Here is a 19,875-nt window from a genome sequence, read left to right as displayed (position 1 = left end):
CAGAAATATCAGTTTCTGTATTTCTACAAAGTCATATACAAAGTCATGGGCTTTTTAGCATGGAGAACTGAACCTCATTTTCCCTAGATTTTCACTGTCAAAAGATAACAGTCCTTTCTCAGTCCTGATCCGCCCCCCAACATTGGAATTTTCCTCCTCTTCCATATAAATCTCCCTTCTCCCCATGACTTCTTTGACATCATATTTTTGCTTTTCTTCCTGTATCTCTCAGCATTTATTCCTTTGTGTCTTACTGGTTCCGCTTGCTTGCTTGCTTTTTTAAGATTTTTTTATTTGAGAGAGAGAAAGAGAGCCTGCACACTGGAGTTGGGTGCGGGGGAAGGAGAGGAGCAAGAGAGAGCGGCAGAGAATCTCAAGCAGAATCTGCACTGAGTACAGAGCCCAGTGCTGGGCTTGATCTCGTGACCCTGAGATCATGATCTGGACTGAAACCCAAGAGTTGGATTCTTAACTGACTGAGCCACCCAGACGCCCCCTGGTTCTGCTTTCTTTCCCATCACTAAATTTTCTTTCAGAAGAGCCCAGGGCCTGCATCTCCTCCTCATCTCTAGTTTGGTAAGCGCCTGTGGATTTTCCTCATTAATTCACTCCTACCTATGCTCAGGTCTCTTGGAGGCCCAAATATTAACTTTGAATCAACATTGATTTTTTTTCATCAATTTCTCTGTTATTGCTTCTCAGCTCCCCCACTGCACCACTATTCTTTATCCTTCTAATCGAAAACCTTGGCAAAATCTGACTCTTTTCTGACCGTATGCTATTTTTACCAGCTTTGTACCCAGATGTCCCTTTTTCTTTCTGTGATTCCAGTAGCGTTATCACACTTGTCACCTTTCAGCTAGGATTTCTGTAGCAAACTACTAAACTCTTCTCTTTCTCTAGTATTTTCCCTTCTAGTTGGTCTCAGTTGTTGAATCTTTTTAAAATCCCATTTAATTTACTGAAATCCTTTTGGGAATAGGCAGGATGAAATTAGATAAATAGAGTCTTTTTCTCCCCCATCCTCATCTCTGTTAAGGATTTTTGCTGATAATCAAGCCTTTCAGTTACTCACCTCCTCAACTTAGATGTTCTCTCCTCGTCAGCTGATTAGGTCACATGTTGGAGGGTCATCATTCCAAACTGATTGGCTAAGATCCTAAACAAGGTCCCCAGGTGTTGTCTGTACATTGAGGTTTGAGGCACACTGTTCTCATAACAAACAAGAAATAGCTCTTGTTTCAGCTCAAGTAATAGCTGGAATTTTATTTCTCTTATCCCTCCTCATTCTATCTTCGCCTTGTCTTCAGCTACTACTGAGATAGTGAAGAGTCTTGTCCTGATACGGTGACTCAAACCTTCAGTCTGGCTTCCAAGTCAGTGGTGGTGTAGGATTGCTCTAGGCTTCTACTACCTTTACTTCAAGGAGGTGCCCCTGTGGGTGTAGAGGAAGAAATTTGCCCAGGGTCCTACAACCAGCACATGGGGCCTGGCGTAGACATATGATAGTGGGGAAAGCAAAGGTTTTTACATTCTTGCTCTATTACTTACATGGATGGGAGATACTAGAAGAGTTACTTAACTTCTCTAAGCCTAAATTTATCATCTCTAAACTAAGAAATGAAAATATCTGCCTGAGAAGATTGTTAGGAGGATTAAACGTAGTGTACTTAGAGTATAATTCCTGGCACAGAATAGGAATTACACTTTTTCCCTTTCACTCTCTAGCCATTTGGTACCAGGTTCACTGCCTCAGTTTGAGGATGGATGGTTTTAACTTGTTAGCCCTCCCTCTGCCTCCTACAACTGGGAAAGAGGATGAACATTTTGTTATCTACTGCAGTTTATAAAATCCCTACCAGCTTTATAAGTATATTTGGAGCCCTGGGGCGCCTGGGTGGCTCGGTTGGTTAGGCGTCCAACTCTTGATCTCAGCTCAGGTCTTTTTTTTTGTCTTATTTTTTAAAGATTTTATTTATTTGACAGAGAGAGGCACAGCGAGAGAGGGAACACAAGCAGGGGGAGTGGGAGAGGGAGAAGCAGGCTTCCTGCGGAGCAGGGAGCCCGATGCGGGGCTCGATCCCAGGACCCTGGGATCATGACCTGAGCCGAAGGCAGACGCTTAACGACTGAGCCACCAGGCGCCCCTCTGCTCAGGTCTTGATCTCAGGGTTGTGAGTTTAAACTCCACGTTGGGTTCCACGCTGGGCATGGAGTCTACTTAAAAAAAAAAAAAAAAGGAATATTAGTAGCCCTTATTACCAGGATGGGATCTGGCAGCCCTGTCATTTCTGCAGATGAGGGAACTACAGGCCTTAAAGATCCCCAGGAGGGAGCCAATCTGTGTAGCTGAGAGATCTGGAGATGGAGATTTCCACCATGTGATCTTAGTTTTCTTATAGGTGTTATAAAATTCCGTATTGGCAAGGGATTGGGACAATGAGAACTGAGCAAAAGTTGAGTCTCTGGAGGAATGCAGTAGGTCCCCTATAACATGGAAGGTAAACATCTACTGTCTTGTTGCCAGTTCCCAAGTCATACTGGAACAGTTCACTGTCCTGCATTGTCTGCATTGGACCCAGCTGATAGGGACAGGCTTCTCATTTAATTTGTGCCCTTGTTTAAGTGTTTCTCCTGGCACAAACATTACATTTTTCTTCATCTTTAAAAAATGCATGGGAACACTAGGTGAATGCCAGTCACTTTGGAACTGAGGGCACCTCTGGCTTTCTTCTGGCCCTGAGGAACCTTTTTTTTTTTTTAAAGATTTTATTTGCGAGAGAGAGAATGAGAGACAGCATGAGAGGGAGGAGGGTCAGAGGGAGAAGCAGACTCCCTGCTGAGCAGGGATCCCGATGTGGGACTCGATCCCGGGACTCCAGGATCGTAACCTGAGCTGAAGGCAGTCGCTTAACCAACTGAGCCACCCAGGCGCCCGGCCCTGAGGAACCTTGACACATCTCTCTACCCGGAGTTACATTTGAGTAATTAACATCTTGAAGGGTCCTGCTTTCAAGTGAGTGAATTAAAGTAGGGAATAAAGTGGGTAGATTGGAAAATAATTTCAGGAAATCACCACTTTACATGGAAAAAAGAACAAGTGGAAATAGACTAAAATGTTAACAGTGGTTGTCTTTAGGTGGAAGGACTGTGAGTAAAATATCTTTTCATTATTCTGTGATTTCACTTTTTTTTTTTTATAAGAGACTCTTCTGGTTTTTCTTTTAAAGATTTTATTTATTTGTTTGACAGAGAGCACAAGCAGGGGGAACGGCAGGCAGAGGGAGAGGGAAAAGCAGGCTCCCCACCAAGTAGGGAGCCCGATGCGGGGCTCGATCCCAGGACCCTGGGATCATGACCTGGGCCGAAGGCAGACCCCAACCAACTGAGCCACCCAGGTGCCCCTGATTTCACATTTTCTAAAGTGAACACGTACTATCTTTATAATAGGAAAAAATTTTAAAATTGCCATTTTAAATTACTGATAAGCAGTGACATCCAAATGAAAAGTAGCCACAGTTTATAGTGTGATTAATAAACACATAACGAGGGATGCCCGGGTGGCTAAGTTGGTTAAGCATCAGACTCTTGGTTTCAGCTCAGGTTGCAATCTCAGGGTCATGAGATGGAGCCCCTGAGTGGGGCTCTGAACTCAGCATGAAGTCTGCTTGAGATTCCCTTTCCCTCTCCCTGCCCATACTGCTTGTGCATGCGCTTTCTCTCTCTCTCAAAATAAATAAATAAATCTTTAAAAATAAAAATAAACACACAACGAGTATAGATCCCAGTTAGGCCAATATATTGGGTTAATTGGGTCAAAGTGGTATTGTAAAAGAGAATTGCAAATGCCAACTGAGATTTGTGATGAAAGATTCAAGCCACCTCATCCCCTTATGAAATGTACGTGGTAGGGGTGCCTGGGTGGCTCAGTCGGTTAAGTGTCTGCCTTCAGCTCAGGTCATGGTCTCAGGGTCCTGGGATCAAGTCCCGCGGCCTCCTTGCTCAGCAGGGAGCCTGCTTCTCCCTCTGCCTGCTGCTCCCCCTGCTTGTGCTCTCCCTCTCTGTCAAGTAAATAAATAAAATCTTTTTTTAAAAAAAGAAATGTACGGGGCGCCTGGGTGGCTCTGTCATTAAGTGTCTGCCTTCGGCTCAGTCATGATCCCAGGGTCCTGGGATCGAGCCCCGGGTCGGGCTCCCGGCTCCGCCGGAAACCTGCTTCTCCCTCTCCCACTCCCCCTGCTTGTGTTCCCTCTCCCGCTGTGTCTCTGTCAAATAAATAAAATCCTTAAAAAAAAAGAAAAAAGAAATGTACGTGGTATAGAAACAAAACAAAAATTCAGCTTCTGGTCATGCAGTAGCTCAATTAAGTTTATAGGTTGCCTGGGAGCTGAGAAAAAGAACCATGTTCTATTGGAGGTTAAATATCATCAAGCTTGTGCTCTGTTAAGTGGCACAGATGTTTGGGATGCTTGTGATTGGCCTATGGGGTCCATAGTTTGAGGAGTGTTCCTGACTGGCATCCTCTGGGTTCTTAGAAGGAATGATAAAAGGGCCTTTGTTAGTCTGTTCTAAAGTAGTCACAGTTGGAAGCAGAATTTATTTTGATGTATTGGTCAGTAATCGCTAAAAGGTAGCCTAGACTACATACCCTCTCCATAGCTAAGTAAATCAAAGCCATGTAATCCTAAGTCTGGAGGAAAAAACAGAAAAATGAATTAATACAGTAGGCTAATATTTTATGAAGGCTTTTGTGATTCTCACAATCAAAAGTAATTATTCCTTCTTTGAACTATTATGCCCCTTCTATTTACTTCTCATTTTGTAGTTAGTTTTATAGATAGCTGTCATCTCTACTCTAGTCCTGGAAAGCAGGGACTTTTTTTTATCTTCCATAATGCTTTGCACACTGGGTACTCAGTAAGTGGTAATAACTACATCCCCAACTCACTGAATTAGCATTTTTCTGGACTGATGAGTTCATGGCCAAGGCAGAGGGGAGGAAGCCTGGGGCTTTAAAGTCTGGATGGAAATACTGGCAATATCCAATATTTGCAGCCTTTCCCCATGACTCCCTGTCCAGTGGGATGGAGTAAGGATTTATGACTCATTACCCTGTCTCCTCCTCTCCAACTACTTTCTTCTCCTAGAAGTGTTTTCCTGTCCTCTCTGTCTCTGTGTTAGTTATTTTTTGCTATATAAGAAATCACTCCAAAACAGAATAATTATTACTATTCATACTTTCCGTGGGTCAGGAATTCAGGTGGTGGCTTGGTAGGGTGGTTCAGGCTTAGGGTCTCCAATGTGGTTGCAGTCAGATATCTCTGGGGCTGCAGTCATCTGAAGTCTTGACTGGGGCTGGAAGATCCATGTGCAAGGTAGCTCACTCACATGGCTCACGGGTTGGTACTGGCAAGATGGTTCCTCTTGGCATGGGCCTCCCCAGAGGACTGTGTGAATGTCCTCACAATACCATAGCTGGCTTCCCCCAGAACTAATGAATGAAGACTGTAATGTCTTGAAGCAGAAGCTATGCCATTTATGACGCAGCCTCAGAAGCCATATATTGCTGCCTCTGCCATATTTTATTATGTTACACACCATCCCTGATTTATTTGGATTGGAGACTACATGACTGCAAATATCAGGAGTCAAGGATCATTGGGTTGTTTGGAGGCCCATCTTGGAAGCTGGCTCTCATACTCTCCATCCACTGTTCTGATTCCCTAAGTGAAGGCTGATGAGTTTAGCCTTGGTTCATCTGCCCCTTAATTCTCATTTCTTAGTCAGGGCCTCATCCTAGCATTAGCCTTCAATTTTTGTTTCCCTCTTAATCCATCCCCCAAACTGTTGTTTCCTGAAGCATAGCATTGAGTGTGTTGTTCTCTTAGTTATACATCTTCAGTAACTAAACTGGACACTCCAGAAGGGCAAAGACTATTGTATTATCTGTTGCTACAAAGAAAAAAAGAAAGTACTACCACAAACTTACTGACTTAAAACAAGACACAACACACATTTATTATCTGACAATATCTGGGGGTTGGGAATCTGGCATGGGTTGACCCGGGTCCTCTGCAAGTCTGCAGTGAAGGTGTTGGTCAGGGCTGTTTTCTCATCTGACGTTTTGATTGGGGAGTGATCCACTTCCAGGCTCATATGGTTGTTGGCAGCAATCAGTTTTTACAAGTTAGACTGAGGGTCTTAGTTTCTTAACTTTTTTGGCTGGAGGCTGTCCTCAGTTCCTTGCCATGTGGCCCTCTCACAACATGCCAGCTTCTTCAAATCTAGCAAAGGAAAGTGTGTTTTTCAGCAAGACAGATGTTAAAATATTATATAATATCATCATGTACAGGTACTCCTGTACATACCATCAGTAGCCATTTTGGTTACAAGCAAGCCAGGGGTCTCACCCACCCTCAGTGGTGGGGAGGGGGATAATGGAAGGGTGTGAATAGGAGGCAGAGATCATTTTAAAGTCTGTCTGCCATGACTGTTTAGTTTCCTTTGTCTTCAGCATCCTGAGCAGTGCATGACATATACTAAGCTCTAGTATTTGAATGAATGGACATAGTGTGACTATTATGTTTTCAGCTTCAAGTTTAAGCCTCTTTCTTTACTTCGTTTTCTTCTGTTTCAGAGTTACTGATTTATTCTTGAGAATCCTCTACTCTCATCTATCCTCATGGATGAACTTCAGGATGTTCAACTCACAGAGATCAAACCACTTCTAAATGATAAGGTAAAGACTACACTGTTTTCACTAAACTATGTATGTCTTTTCTTCTGTGATTAGTTCATTTTCTCTATTTTCTGAATAGTAACTAATTCAAAACATACTCAGCTTTTCTATGGAGGAAATACTTTAAAAAATATGTTTCTTAACACTCTGATGTCTTTCCTTCCTTTTTTCTTTCCTCCTACTTTTGTTTCCACGGGCCAGATCCAGTCAAGTTATTCTTGAGATTTTTCCTGTTTTACTGATAGAGACGTTAAAGGAAAAAATAATATGACAGAGTTAGGATGAGAGAAAGGTTTCACTTAGAACCCAAGTGTCTTGACTTTCTGTTTCTATAAGGAGAATGAACATCCATGGCTGGTGATGTATATAGGCTGCAACACTTTCCCTAAAGTTTGTCAAGTCTGTGATGTAACCTTTCTGTCAGCTTTGAGGTTTTCATCGGGATGTGTGGATATCGATAATACGCCCCATTTTTATGTTAGTATTAGAGAACAGTGAGCCGCATAGTTCACAGCCACCAGGATTCAGGGAGTAGAGTGGTGTGATGGTAGGAGTTACCAAAAAGCTAAGACCTCTCTCCTGTCCCTCCCCATTCAGTAAATGTGCCTGAAATTCCCTCTTTTCTACCCTTTGCTTTTCGTTTATTGTCATTGCCCCTATTAAAATACTCTTATAGCTTGGTGTGAATGAGCCTGTGGCATTCTTCCCTGAGAAAAGTATTGATAAAAAGTAAGAGTAAAGATGGATGAGGTTGGGATGGGGGTACTACACCAGAAGATACTGTTGCCCTTATCTTTTTTTGCCCAAAGGCGCATCTATAACTTTTGGGGCTTTTGACTTAACTGTGTATTTATTAATTTGCTATTGAATCCTGCCAGTCTTATTTTCATTCCTGTGACCTCATCTCTCCACCTACATTCCCACCCTTTCCTTTTATCCTGCACTAGTTTTTGCTTTCTCCCTTGTCAAGCTGCACACACTTTTTTAAGCCCCCATTTGGTTTTTCCTGCTGCTTTTCCTCATGTTTTCAGAAAACCCTCTCCTTCTTTATTGTCTTTGGTGCATGTGAAGGGCTGTCCCCAAAATGATGTGCCACGAGGAGGAAGGAAATAAAATCTGCATCTGTAGAGCTTATGAATAGCCACAGAAATGAATAGTTACAGGTGGGAGTAAGCAGTTTAGCTTCAGGAAGGTAGTAATCCATCCTAAACCTGTCTAATCATCAGAATCAGCTGGGTAATTGTTTAAAAATACAGAATATTGGGCGCCTGGGTGGCTCAGTTGGTTAAGCGACTGCCTTCAGCTCAGGTCATGATCCTGGAGTCTCTGGGTCGAGTCCCGCATCGGGCTCCCTGCTCGGCAGGGAGTCTGCTTCTCCCTCTGACCCTCCCCCCTCTCATGTGCTCTCTCTCATTCTCTCTCTCTCAAATAAATAAATAAAATCTTTAAAAATACAGAATATTGGGTCCCACTGTAGACCAACTAAATTGGAATGTGAGGGGAGGGGGACAGGTACACACATACCTTTCTGTGATCAGTGGTCCTCAACTTTAGCTGCTTTTTGGAATTACTTGGGGAGATTTAAAAATCACCAGCGATTTTTTTGGTTCTCCAAAAAGTTTCTGACTAAATTGGTCTGGGGTATGGTTGAGCTTTTTTAAAAAATTCCGAAGTTGAGAACCATGCCTCAAGTGACTGGTTAGTCATTGTTGGAAACCCGTGACCTGATATTTGAGGACTGGGGCACAAATAGGAGGAGGATCCTTCCTAGATCCTGGAAATTCACAGGATGCCTGAGTTGGCCTACATGAAAGAGCTGCAGGAGTTAATTGACCGCGTATCTCATAGAAAAGACAGCTGGAAAAGGAAAGATTGAATGAATGTGATGATAGAAAAGCAGTGAATTAACTCCTGGGTCCTCCTTTCTGAGGCCACAGTGATGCCTTGGCTGCGTCTGAAGTGTGCCCAAGTGCTGTGGATGGAATTTGTGCACCTCTCCTCTCCCCACACTCACATGTTGAAGCCCTCACCCCCTATGTGACTATATTGGAGATAGGGCCCTTAGGAGGTGATTAAGGTTAAAGTAAGTCATAGGGTGGAATTGGAGTGTGAATCCAATAGAATTGGTGGCCTTGTAAGAGGAAGAGAGATCTCGCTCTCTCACACTCTGCCCCTTCCCGCCCGCCCCCCCCCGCCATGTGAGGACACAGCAAGGTGGTAGCCGTCTGCAAGCCAGGAAGAGAGCTCTCACCAGAAACCAAACCCTGCTGGAATCTTGATCTTGGACTTCCAGCCTCCAGAACAGAAAATAAATTTCTCTTGTTTAAGCCTCTCAGGCATCCCAAGCAGTCTAAGACACCAAGCAATCAATATCTCACTTCCTAACATCTGTTAGCTCCTCTTTGATAGGCCTGTGCTGTTCCTGCCCACTTCCCACGCTCCCTCTCTCTCCCTGAGACATGTTCCTATCCCCTCACTATTCGTGAGAGCTCCCCTGCTCCAGCCCAGCTTTGGAGAAGATTGGCAAGAGGCCCTCTTTGGATGATGGCATTCTCAAACAAAGAGTTCCACCCCCTATAAGTCCCCCTGCCCCACTACATGAGTGTTTCTGTCTTTGCCCAGCAAGTGTGTGCTTCTGCATTCATTGTGAAAGGTATGATGGTAATGCCCTTCATCAGTTATTTTATTTGATCCCCCCAGTACCCTGGTGGTAATAGGGAGCACAGATCAGTTTGTTCCCATACTGCTGGTGAGAAAACTAAGGATGAGAAAGGTGAAGTAGCTTACTCAGATTGAGTATCAGAGAATGCTTGCTGTGGGGCAGGACTTCTCAGTCTTGGCACTGTTAATGTTTTGGGCTGGATGATTGTTGTGGGGGACCGTTGTGCATGTTGTAGGATGTTTAGCAGCATCCTGGGTCTCTATCCACTAGATGCCAGCATCTCTCAGTGGTGATAACCAAAAATGTCTCCAGACATGGTCAAATGCCCCCTGGGGGCAGAGTCTCCCATTTGAGAACCACTACTATAGGGGATAGGCCTCCAGATTTGCATAGGCGTAGAAGTCTTGAAGTTTTTTGTTTGGGAGGGGTTTTTTTGGCCTAGCCTACTATTATTTATATTTATTAAGCACTCTGATATGCCAGCTGTTACCTTCTCTCTTTTAAATCAAAAGAGTATCCCTTTGAAGTACATAGTATTATTCCTAACTTAGAAGATGAAAATCTGACTGAAAAACTGACTTGCCCAGTCAGTATGTGGCAGAGTCAGGACTGAAACCGGGTCTGTCCTATCCTAATCCCTTAGGCCTTTCCACTGTGCTGACCCCATCACCTCTGTGGCTTGCCCTGTCTCTTTAAGGAAAAGTCTAGAAACGTGTATCAGTTCACTTCATCTTTTTGTCCATTCTTATAGATATACTCTTATCCAGAAGGCATCACCATACCCTTCCAGGCTTCAGGGAGCTGGAGGAAGTCTAGACCCAACCTGTTATGGAGAGATTTGTCCTGAGATGACTATAAGGAAGCATTCTCAAAATAGCTTTAAGCAAGGCTTATGTTAACTCATCTCTTGTCATTTGTTGGTACTTTTCCCATTTAATTTTAGTGTGCTTGTAATTTTGTCTGTGGCTCAGATTTGTGAAGAAGTGGGTAATCTTGCCATGCTTCTTTTGGCTCCAGTGATGAAAAGATGCAACTGCCAGCACTTATCTTTGTTTTGGGGGGCAGAAATTGTACAGACATATGAACTGATTTTTTTTTTAAATAACATTTAGCTATTTTTAGTGCATTTTCACAAGTATTATATTCTCCTTAAATCTCCCAACCTGCTATGGAATAAGTAGTTAAAGGTTTTAACTACTTAAAATGGAATATCTTAACTCCATTTTACAGGTAAGGCTGAGAGAAGGTTATATGACTTACCCAAAGTTAGTGTCCAATAAGGTGGTGAAGCCAAGACTAGTACCCAAATCTGTTTACTTCAACTCAGATCAGGGGGTTTAGGCCTCTTCCCACCATCTACCGCCTCTTGGAGCTGGTTATTCCAGCTTCCTCAACCACCAGACCTTGTAACAAGCAAGAGAGTTAACCAGTTAGTGCTTCCTTTTCCCTGACCTCAACTACATTAAAATATGTGCCAGAAAAGACTAGCAGAAAAATACGAAAGCATTAACGATAGCAGCTATTTGTCAATAGAGAGATGATGGATGATTATAATTTTCCTTATACTTCTCTACAATGAGCATGTACCTTCCTTTTTGTAATTAGAAAACCAGAAAAAGGAACGCCTGGGTGGCTCTAGTCGGTTAAGCGTCTGCCTTCAGCTTAGGTCATGATCCCGGTGCTGGGATCAAGGCCCACATTGGGCTCCCTGCTCAGTAGGGAGTCTGCTTGTCTCCCTCTCCCTCTGCCTGCGGCTCTGCCTGCTTGTGCTCTCTCTCTGTCAAATAAATAAATAAAATCTTAAAAAAAAAAAAAGAAAGAAAGAAAGAAGAAAACCAGAAAAAAAGGATTTGGTATGGTACAAAAATACTGAGCCTAGTGAAAGCCAAAGGGCAGCCTTGAGGAAACAAGTAGAAGGCCCCCGTTGGCTTCTGTGAAATTGAGGAAATATCAAGGAGGGGAGTAACTGTTTAGTGGGGAGAATAGAAACAAGTTATTTACTTCTTTCTGGTTGTTAAAATAGAAAGTGAGATAGACCCTACTGCAGTTTAAGTTTTCCGTCTCTACTAGTGACTGGAAATATAAGCAGAGGAGAGAGGAGGGAGAAGCCGTGCATTTTTATAACTTTCAGGACAGCAGAGACAGCCAAAAGGGTTAGTGCCAGGCTTTTTTTTTTTATTTTAAAAAGTTATTGACATTTTCATTAAAGAATATTATTTCTGAAGTGCTACATCTACTATGCACTGGAGGGTGGGTATCCCTTAATGTGCTAAGAAGTAATCGTCACATGTTATAAGAAATGACCCAGATGGGACTGGAGCAGGAAATGAATTCCTGAGCAAGTAATGCTGCCACTGTGACAGAACACTGTCAACCAGCTACAAGATCAGCAGGAGATGGTGGAAGAAGCCTTAGCCACAGGATGCCTAAGGCGTTTTTAGTGCAGGGGGTCAGTGACACATGTTATTAGCCTGATAGTATGTTACTTTAGAGGAGAAGTTATTTTGGAGTTGAAATTGTACCTTTTCAGCAGTCTGCAGATGATTATCTGATTGTAGATAGTTGTATCCAAGTATCTGACCTCTTTACAAATTTCCTTATGAAGTCTGTTTCTTAATTAGTATTTTTCGAAGGTAATAATATAGATGCTTTAAATGTGTATACACATATGCCCACATAAACACTTGCATATATATAATTTTTAATCTGGATTATCAGCTTGAACAGATGCCTACTTAAAAACAGTTTAATGATGATTGTAAAACATTGATTTATTAATCTGTGTTAATTGATTATATTAATCTTTATTAACAAAGAAAAACAGTATTTTCCAGGCTTATCTATACAGTTCATCTTTCCACTTTCTCTTGGTAAGGATTATTGTCTTTTGTTACTAAAAATGCCATATTTTATTCTTTGACATTTTTTTTTCAAATCAGCTTGTTTCTAAAATTTTTACTGTTGTAACAATTCTTTCTCCCTACTTTAGTTCCTAGCATATCAATTGCATGTAACTTTGGTATTCATTTCTTAACTCAAATTGACTGTCTCTATTTTGAGATGCTTATAACCTTTGCAAAATGATGTTTACTGCATTTACTAAGTACCAGGACTGGGAGTAGAGTGATAAATCAGACACAGGTCCCCGACCCCACTTCAAGTTCACAGAAGAGGTAGATTTACCCCAGATCTCTTCCTGTTGGTAGTTGATTCTAAGGTCTTACACATCTTGCCTTTCTTTATATCTGTTGTTTTCTGTCTTTTGAAACTATATATGCCTCTTGACTAGATCTCATGTTGGGAAACTACATTTTTCTTCTCCCTAGCAATTACTTATTTTTTTATATCCCCCCCACCCCCTTATTTTCATACTTCTCTTCATTCATTGATCTATTTTTAGTTGCTTCTTGCTTATTCTCCAGGCTTGTATTTGAGAGAATGACTTCTTTTTAATTTACCTTCTTGAGCTGCTTCATTTACCTTCTACATTTGGCTCTGAGGCTACACCAGAAAATACTCCCCTTGGCTGGCTTCTACCTTAACTGTAACTTACAGTAATGATGTATCTTTTTTCTTGACTTACTCTTTTTTCTGTCTTTCCCCAAATTATTCTATTATTTTAATTTCTTTCTTGAATCTCTTTCTGCTAATTAAGTCTGCTTAGTGCAAGAATCTCTCTGAACATGGAATTACTGGTATCTTCAAAATGGACAGAAAGAAAAAAGAAAACACGCAGAACTTGAAACTTCTAGAAGTTTTGTTAGAGTGTAACCATGTACCTCAAATATCAAAGATAGATAAATGGCCAGGGAATTCTTTCTCCTTCTAGGATACACCCAGTGAGTAGTATTGAATTTTTAATGAGTTCAGAGAATATGGTTTCAGTTTACCACAGTTGAGTGGGGACCAGCTAATGATCTCCATTCAGACACTCTGGATGCCAAATACTGTCAGACAGACCTGTTCATATCCTTTCTCTAAGATGATCACTCAGGAAGCTTGAAGCCATTCTCTAAGACCCGTCTGGCATGTCTTTAAAACAACAACAGCAAGGGCGCCTGGGTGGGTCAGTTGGTTAAGCGTCTGACTCTTGATCTCAGCTCAGGGCTTGGTGTTAGGGTTGTGAGTTCAAGTCCTGCGTTGGGTTCCACGCTGGGCGTGGAACCTACTTAAAAAAAAAAAAATTTAAAACAACAATAAGTGTTACACTGAGGAATGTATAGAATTGTTGAATCACTACATTGTATACCTGAAGCTAATGTAACACTGTACATTAATTATACTAGAATTAAAGTAAACAAGTGTTAGATAGTCTTCATCCAGTTATTAGTACCTTTTTTCTGGGAGTCTAGCTGTGTATGTGTGATAAAGAACATATAGTTGTTTTTTGCTAGATGCTTAACAAAGAAGAGTGGCTTTGATTTCTGGAGAGAATTGCCTCTTTCTGCTTTTGGTGTTTCAGAGGCTTTGTGCTCATCTCAGGCTTTAGGAACTCACAGAATGCCTCATGACTGTGATCATGTGGTTGTGAGGAAGGGAATTCATGCATATACGGACCTCTGCTTCTCAAATAGCTCATCAGAATTTGTGTCTCTGTGTTCCATGACCAAGATTTTACTTCAGTCTAGAGTGATTTTCTCTAATCTTTCTAAATAATCTCTAAAGGAACCTCTGGAAGCCCTGTAAGATCGAAGTCCTAATATGATCTGTTTTTACATCATTATACATTATTTCCTCAAAAGATTAAGTGAATCTTTAAATCTTATATTACAAAATACCAAGTTACATATTTTTGGTACCATACCAGATCTTTTTTTTCTAGTTTTCTAGTTACAAAAAGGGAAGTACTCGCTCATTGTAGAGAAGTATAAGGAAAATTATAATCATCCATCATCTCTCTATTGAGAAATAGCTGCTATTGTTAATGTTTTGGTATTTTTCTGCTAGTCTTTGTGGTGCATATTCATGTAGTTGAGGTCAAAATGTAAAGACTATTTGTATCCTAATTTATTTTCACTAAATGACCATGTCCTACTGAAACCATCTACCCTAGTCCATGAGAGGGCCCTTCTTTTTGCTTCTCATAGTCTAACTAGAAATTAAACACAGTGACTTCTCTGAAAGAGTTCTCAGGTATTGTGTGAGACTAGTGGGAGACGTGGAACACGATGATCCTTTTGCCGATGGCAGCATTCTTTGGAGATGTGCTGCATGGTCCCATCTGCATGGTGACTTGTCTTTCCATGCTGTGACTGCATCAGACTTTATTTTGTGAACTTGGTTTCATGCCAGGAATAATACTTCAGACTAGCAGTCTCTACAACTCTCCTGTTCTCAGTGCCACCTCTTCTCTCTGTGATTGGTAATCTGTTGTGGCTTTACTGCCACTTTTAGAGAACCAAGGGTGTGCTCATCCATAGCCTTATTCTTTCAGAATCTTTCTATATCTGCACTGCCCAATAATACAATAGCTACTAACCACATGTGTCTATTGAGCACTTGAAATGTGAGTAATGTGAGAAACTGGATTTTTTTTTTTTTTTTTTTTTTAAGATTTTCTTTATTTGCCAGCGAGAGAGAGGGGGAGAGTACAAGCAGGGGGAGTGGCAGGCAGAGGGAGAAGCAGACTCCCAAGGAGCCTGATGTGGGACTCGATCCCAGGACCCTGAGTTCATGACCTGAGCCGAAGGCAGACGCTTAACCATCTGAGCCACCCAGGTGCTCCTGGATTTTTTGTTTTAATAAATTTTAGTTGACACATGTAGCTAAATGGCTACCGTAGTGCATAGTGCCACTCTATATCATCTCAGCTGGTTCTGCTAGTTACTCTTATGGAGAGGACAGCTTATATCTTTAGGGTGTGTGTGTGTGTGTGTGTGTGTGTGTTTTACACCCTGGGCTGTGTTTTTTTAACATCCCTGTTTTGTCCTGCCGGGAGTGTAGAGGGTGGACACAGAACTGTTTCTTTCTTTCCTTTCTTCTTCTTCTTTTTTTTTTAAGATTTATTTATTTATCCTAGATGCAGGGAGGGGCAGAGGGAGAGGGAGAGCCTTAAGCAGACTCCACCCTGAGCACGGAGCCCAACACAGAGCTTGATATCACAACCCCAAGATCATGACCTAAGCTGAAACCAAGAGTTGACTGCCCAGTCAGTTGCGCCACCCAGGCCCCCGGATACAGAACTGTTTCTAAGAGGATCTTCTGGAAGGGGTATGGGACTGCTCTGCACTCCTTTGGGATCAGATATCTAGATCCTGTCTGGAGGGGCAGCTTTTGGGAAGGTGCTTAGTAGCAGTTCTACTGGAAGCCATTCTAGACAGAATAGAATATGTTATGATAACATGGTTTCTAAATAATGAAAGGTTTTTTTCCAGGGGAGGGGCATTTACTTTATGAAAGATCAAGTCAGACTGTTTTTTTCCCTCTAAAACACATCATTCATTATTCTTTTTATATACTCTTAGGTCATATTTTTTTGCAACTCTGGTATCTGAAATGCTACAAAAATGCATTTGAGTCATTGCATTGATTTTTTTTTTTTTAATCAAACATTACTATGATATAATCTCTTTTTAGAAGCTTGGTGAATTCTTCTTGGATCTTTTGACTATGTTCTACTTTTTAAATGACTCAGTGACTTGTCCTTTTTCCTATCAGCAATTTCACAGGATGCAACAGATATGGCAGTGCATTAGGAATCTGGTTTTGTCTGTCTTTCCCTCTTTCAGTGACAGTGCCTTTTTCCCTTATTAAATTTATGACTCTTCCGGGACACCTGGGTGGCTCAGTCGGTTAAACATACGCTTTCGGCTCAGGTCATGATCCCAGTGTCCTGGGATCAAGTCCTGCATCGGGCTCCTTGCTCAGCAGGAAGCCTGCTTCTCCCTTTGCTGGCCACTCCCCCTACTTGTGCTCTCTCTCTCTCTAACAAATAAATTTTAAAAATCTTAAAAAATTTTTTTACAAGTCTTCCATTTCTCATCCATCTGTATCTTTGTTCTCCTCTTGATCCTTTAATTCCTGGTTCTGGGCACCCTGGCTCCTGCCCTCCTTTGCTCCTCTCAGGGTTGGCCTTCAACCCCGTTTTTTCCAGGTACTTCCTAGGTGAGTTGTGAGTGTGCTCTAAGACTCTGATCCATGTTTTACCCTCTTTCTGCAAGTTCTCATTGCTCTCTTTAGGTAGGGAAGCAGGAAGTACAAACTTTACTGGGCAACCGGGCTCCTTTCCTTTATCTTCACACAAAGCCTGCCAAAGTGTAATCTCACCTTCTACTAACATGTTAGGAGCCCACCCTGCCTCTGAAGCCTTGTGATGAGAACCATTTTAGTTTTATGGCAACCAAGAGGCTGCACGTGCACTGCTTGCTCTGTGAACTGAACTTGCTGCACATTTGGGGAAGCCACATGGGGAAACTGACTGTGTTTTCTGCCTTCTGTTGACAGACTGGTACACGAAACTTCCAGGACTTTGACTGTCAGGTAAGGACTGTACAAGCACCAAAGGGGGGCTATGTACAGGATCTCTGCAGTGCTTCCCTCCCTGTCCTGGTGGCCTGTAGAAGTGGATCTCTCTTCATAGCTAATCATAACTCCTTCATGTTCTTTTGGTCATTAGATCAAGTTTATTTAAAATGATTTGCTGTCGTATTCAAAAATTGCCTCCCAGGTGCCTGTTTTATGGTTGTAGGTTACTGGGTTGAACTGTCATTTTGTGATTAAGATCTCCTCTCCTCAAATGATATTGGAAACCTCAGTCACAGGTGTTAAATGGAGGGTTGTCACTTCGCTGCAGAGAAGGTGGGGGAGGGGCAGTTTGGAGGGGAGACTTATCAACAAAATCTTTTTCTTACCTTTTTTTTAAGTTTTATTTATTTAAGTAATCTCTACACCCAATGTGGGGCTCGAACTCGTGACCCCAAGATCAAGAGTCGCATGCTTCTTTGACTGAGCCAGTCAGGTGTCCCAACAAAATCTTTTTCTAAAAGAAAAAGACAAATTAAGCATTATTAATACAAAATGCAGATTTCCTTTGGCTTTATGCTTGTAGATGCAAAATTCAGTTTGACTCATTAGTATTTAATTAAATGATATTGTTCTTCCTAGTTCTTTTGCCTTTATCTGTGTTGCCAATTTGAAAATCAATGAAATGAACCAGCATCTCTCCATCTACCTACTTTATCTATTGACTGGCCCTGAAAGAAACGGGAGGAAGGAGTGAGTACATGGAAATGAGAACCTTATAACCATGCAGCCTGACTGTCCTACTTTGGGGATGGATATCATAGTAGTGGCTATTAGAAGCAACATGAAGTAGGGGCGCCTGGGTAGCTCAGTTGGTTAAGCTACTGCCTTCAGCTCAGGTCATGATCCTGGAGTCCTGGGATCGAGTCCCATGTCGGGCTCCCTGCTCAGCAGGGAGTCTGCTTCTCCCTCTGACCCTCCCCCATCTCATGCTCTCTCTCTCTCTCTCTCTCATTCTCTCTCTCAAATAAATAAATAAAATCTTTAAAAAAAGAAGCAATATGAAGTAGACTCAGAGTACTAGGCAGGGAAGGAAGGTGCTGGAAAACCAACTTCCTTGCTTCCAGGATTCAGCCAACCTGTAAATGCATATGCGGGTAGTTACTTTTATTTTATTCTTAAGATTTTATTTATTTATTTATTTGAGAGAGAGCATGAGCAGAGGGAGAGGGAGAAGTAGATTCCCTGCTGAGCAGGGAGCCTGATGAGGGGCTCAGTCCCAGGACCCCGGTATCATGACCCCCAGCCAAAGGCAGAGCTCAACCAACTGAGCCACCCAGACACCCGCAGGCAGGTAGTTATTTTTATTTTATTTATTTGACAGAGAGGGAGCACAAGCAGGCAGAGCAGCAGGCAGAGGGAGAGGGAGAAACAGGCTCTCTGCTGAGCAGAGAGCCCAACGTGGGACTCGATCCCAGGACCTTGGGGTCATGATCTAAGCCAAAAGCAGACACTTAACCGACTGAGCCACCCAGGCATCCCCAGATAGTTATTTTTAGATAAGCATTTTTATATTACGTACAGTGGTGTCTCTCTATAGCATTAGCATTGAAAGGAGGAACTAAACCAGTTACGTCATCATAATGTATTAGGTGCCTGCTGTGGGTAGAAAGCATACATCATCTCCAGTTCTTGGAGCACTGTCGTGAGGTGGTTTTTATGTTTTTTGTTTTACAGATGAGGAAGTTGAGAATCAGGTTTCATGACTTGCCATTGGGTAGAATTGCAGTTGCAAAACCCCACTCTTCCTGGATCCGTAGCCTGTTTTTTCCAACCTGGAAATGTCTAGAACTGAGAAGTTTTTAAAGAGTTGAGTTGTTCTTAAAGCTGAAGCTCTTTAACAGAACAGGTGTAACTTATTTTATAAGGGGCAGGTTCATAGCATCGTTACAGATTTCTTTTTTTTTAGATTTTATTTATTTTTTTGACAGAGAGAGATATAGCGAGAGCAGGAACACAAGCAGGGGGAGCGGGACAGGGAGAAGCAGGCTTCCCGCCGAGCAGGGAGCCCGATGTGGGGCTCGATCCCAGGACCCTGGGATCATGACCTGAGCCGAAGGCAGACGCTTAACGACTGAGCCACCCAGGCGCCCTCGTTACAGATTTCTGAATCCCAGTGTCAAACACCTCTTGGTGTGACTATTTGGTACTTCATATATACAAGAGAATCAACCTAGTGATGTTAAAGAATCACTTGCTGTAGGTCCTTTACACAAAAAATAAGTCATTTTTGGATATAGTGGCAGTCAAGTTTGGGTTTACTTGTTTTTAATTTTTTTTTTTTTAAAGATTATATTTATTTGACAGAGACACAGCGAGAGAGGGAACACAAGCAGAGGGAGTGGGAGAGGGAGAAGCAGGCTTCCCGCGGAGCAGAGAGCCTGATGCGGGGCTCGATCCCAGGACCCTGGGGTCATGACCTGAGCCGAAGGCAGATGCTTAACAACTGAGCCACCCAGGCGTCCCTGTTTTTAATTTGATCTAAACTTCAGTTATGGTTTGGATCTAAGTTGAACCAGTTTAATTTGACTGTTGTTAATATCTGATATAATTTACCTAGAAAGAGATCGTTTGAGAGAGTATGACAGTAAAATTCAAGGTAAAGAATTCCAGAAATAGAATACTTCTACTTAAAAGTATAGAAATGGGGTGCCTCAGTGGTTCAGTTGGTTAAGCGTCTGTCTTCAGCTCAGGTCATGATCCCAGGGTCCTGGGATCAAGTCCCACATTATGCTCCCTGCTTGGTGGGCAATCTGGTGGGGAATCTGCTTCTCCCTCTCCCCCAGCCCCCACTCATGCATGCATGCTCTTTCTCTCTCTCTCTCACAAAAATAAATAAAATCTTTAAAAAGAAAAAAAGTATAGAAGCATTGATTTTCACCAAATTGAGTACCTCTACCCCCCCCCCAAAAAAAATTAAATATAAAAAAATTACAAGCTCAGGGTGCCTGGG

General features: G+C 42.2%; 1 protein-coding gene across 4 annotated transcripts in view; it reads left to right on the top strand.

The window, feature by feature from the left end:
- The window catches only part of NDRG3 (NDRG family member 3), a 74,817-nt gene that overhangs the window by 10,993 nt on the left and 43,949 nt on the right, over positions 1 to 19,875 (top strand). For 2 of the 4 annotated variants that reach the window (XM_035006259.1, XM_035006257.1), the window contains exons 2-3: positions 6,638 to 6,739; positions 16,845 to 16,880. In XM_035006259.1, the coding sequence (XP_034862150.1) occupies positions 6,683 to 6,739; positions 16,845 to 16,880 (93 nt within the window). In that variant the 5' untranslated portion in view covers positions 6,638 to 6,682. The remainder of the gene's footprint in view (positions 1 to 6,637; positions 6,740 to 16,844; positions 16,881 to 19,875) is intronic. The other 2 variants (XM_035006260.1, XM_035006258.1) reach the window with 1 other exon arrangement.

The sequence above is a fragment of the Mirounga leonina genome, unplaced genomic scaffold (assembly GCF_011800145.1).
Source record: "Mirounga leonina isolate KUSES-001 unplaced genomic scaffold, KU_Mleo_1.0 Mir_150, whole genome shotgun sequence".
Lineage (NCBI taxonomy): Eukaryota > Metazoa > Chordata > Mammalia > Carnivora > Phocidae > Mirounga > Mirounga leonina.
Note: the sequence above shows the minus strand (reverse complement) of the source record. Positions and strands in the feature narration are given on the sequence as shown.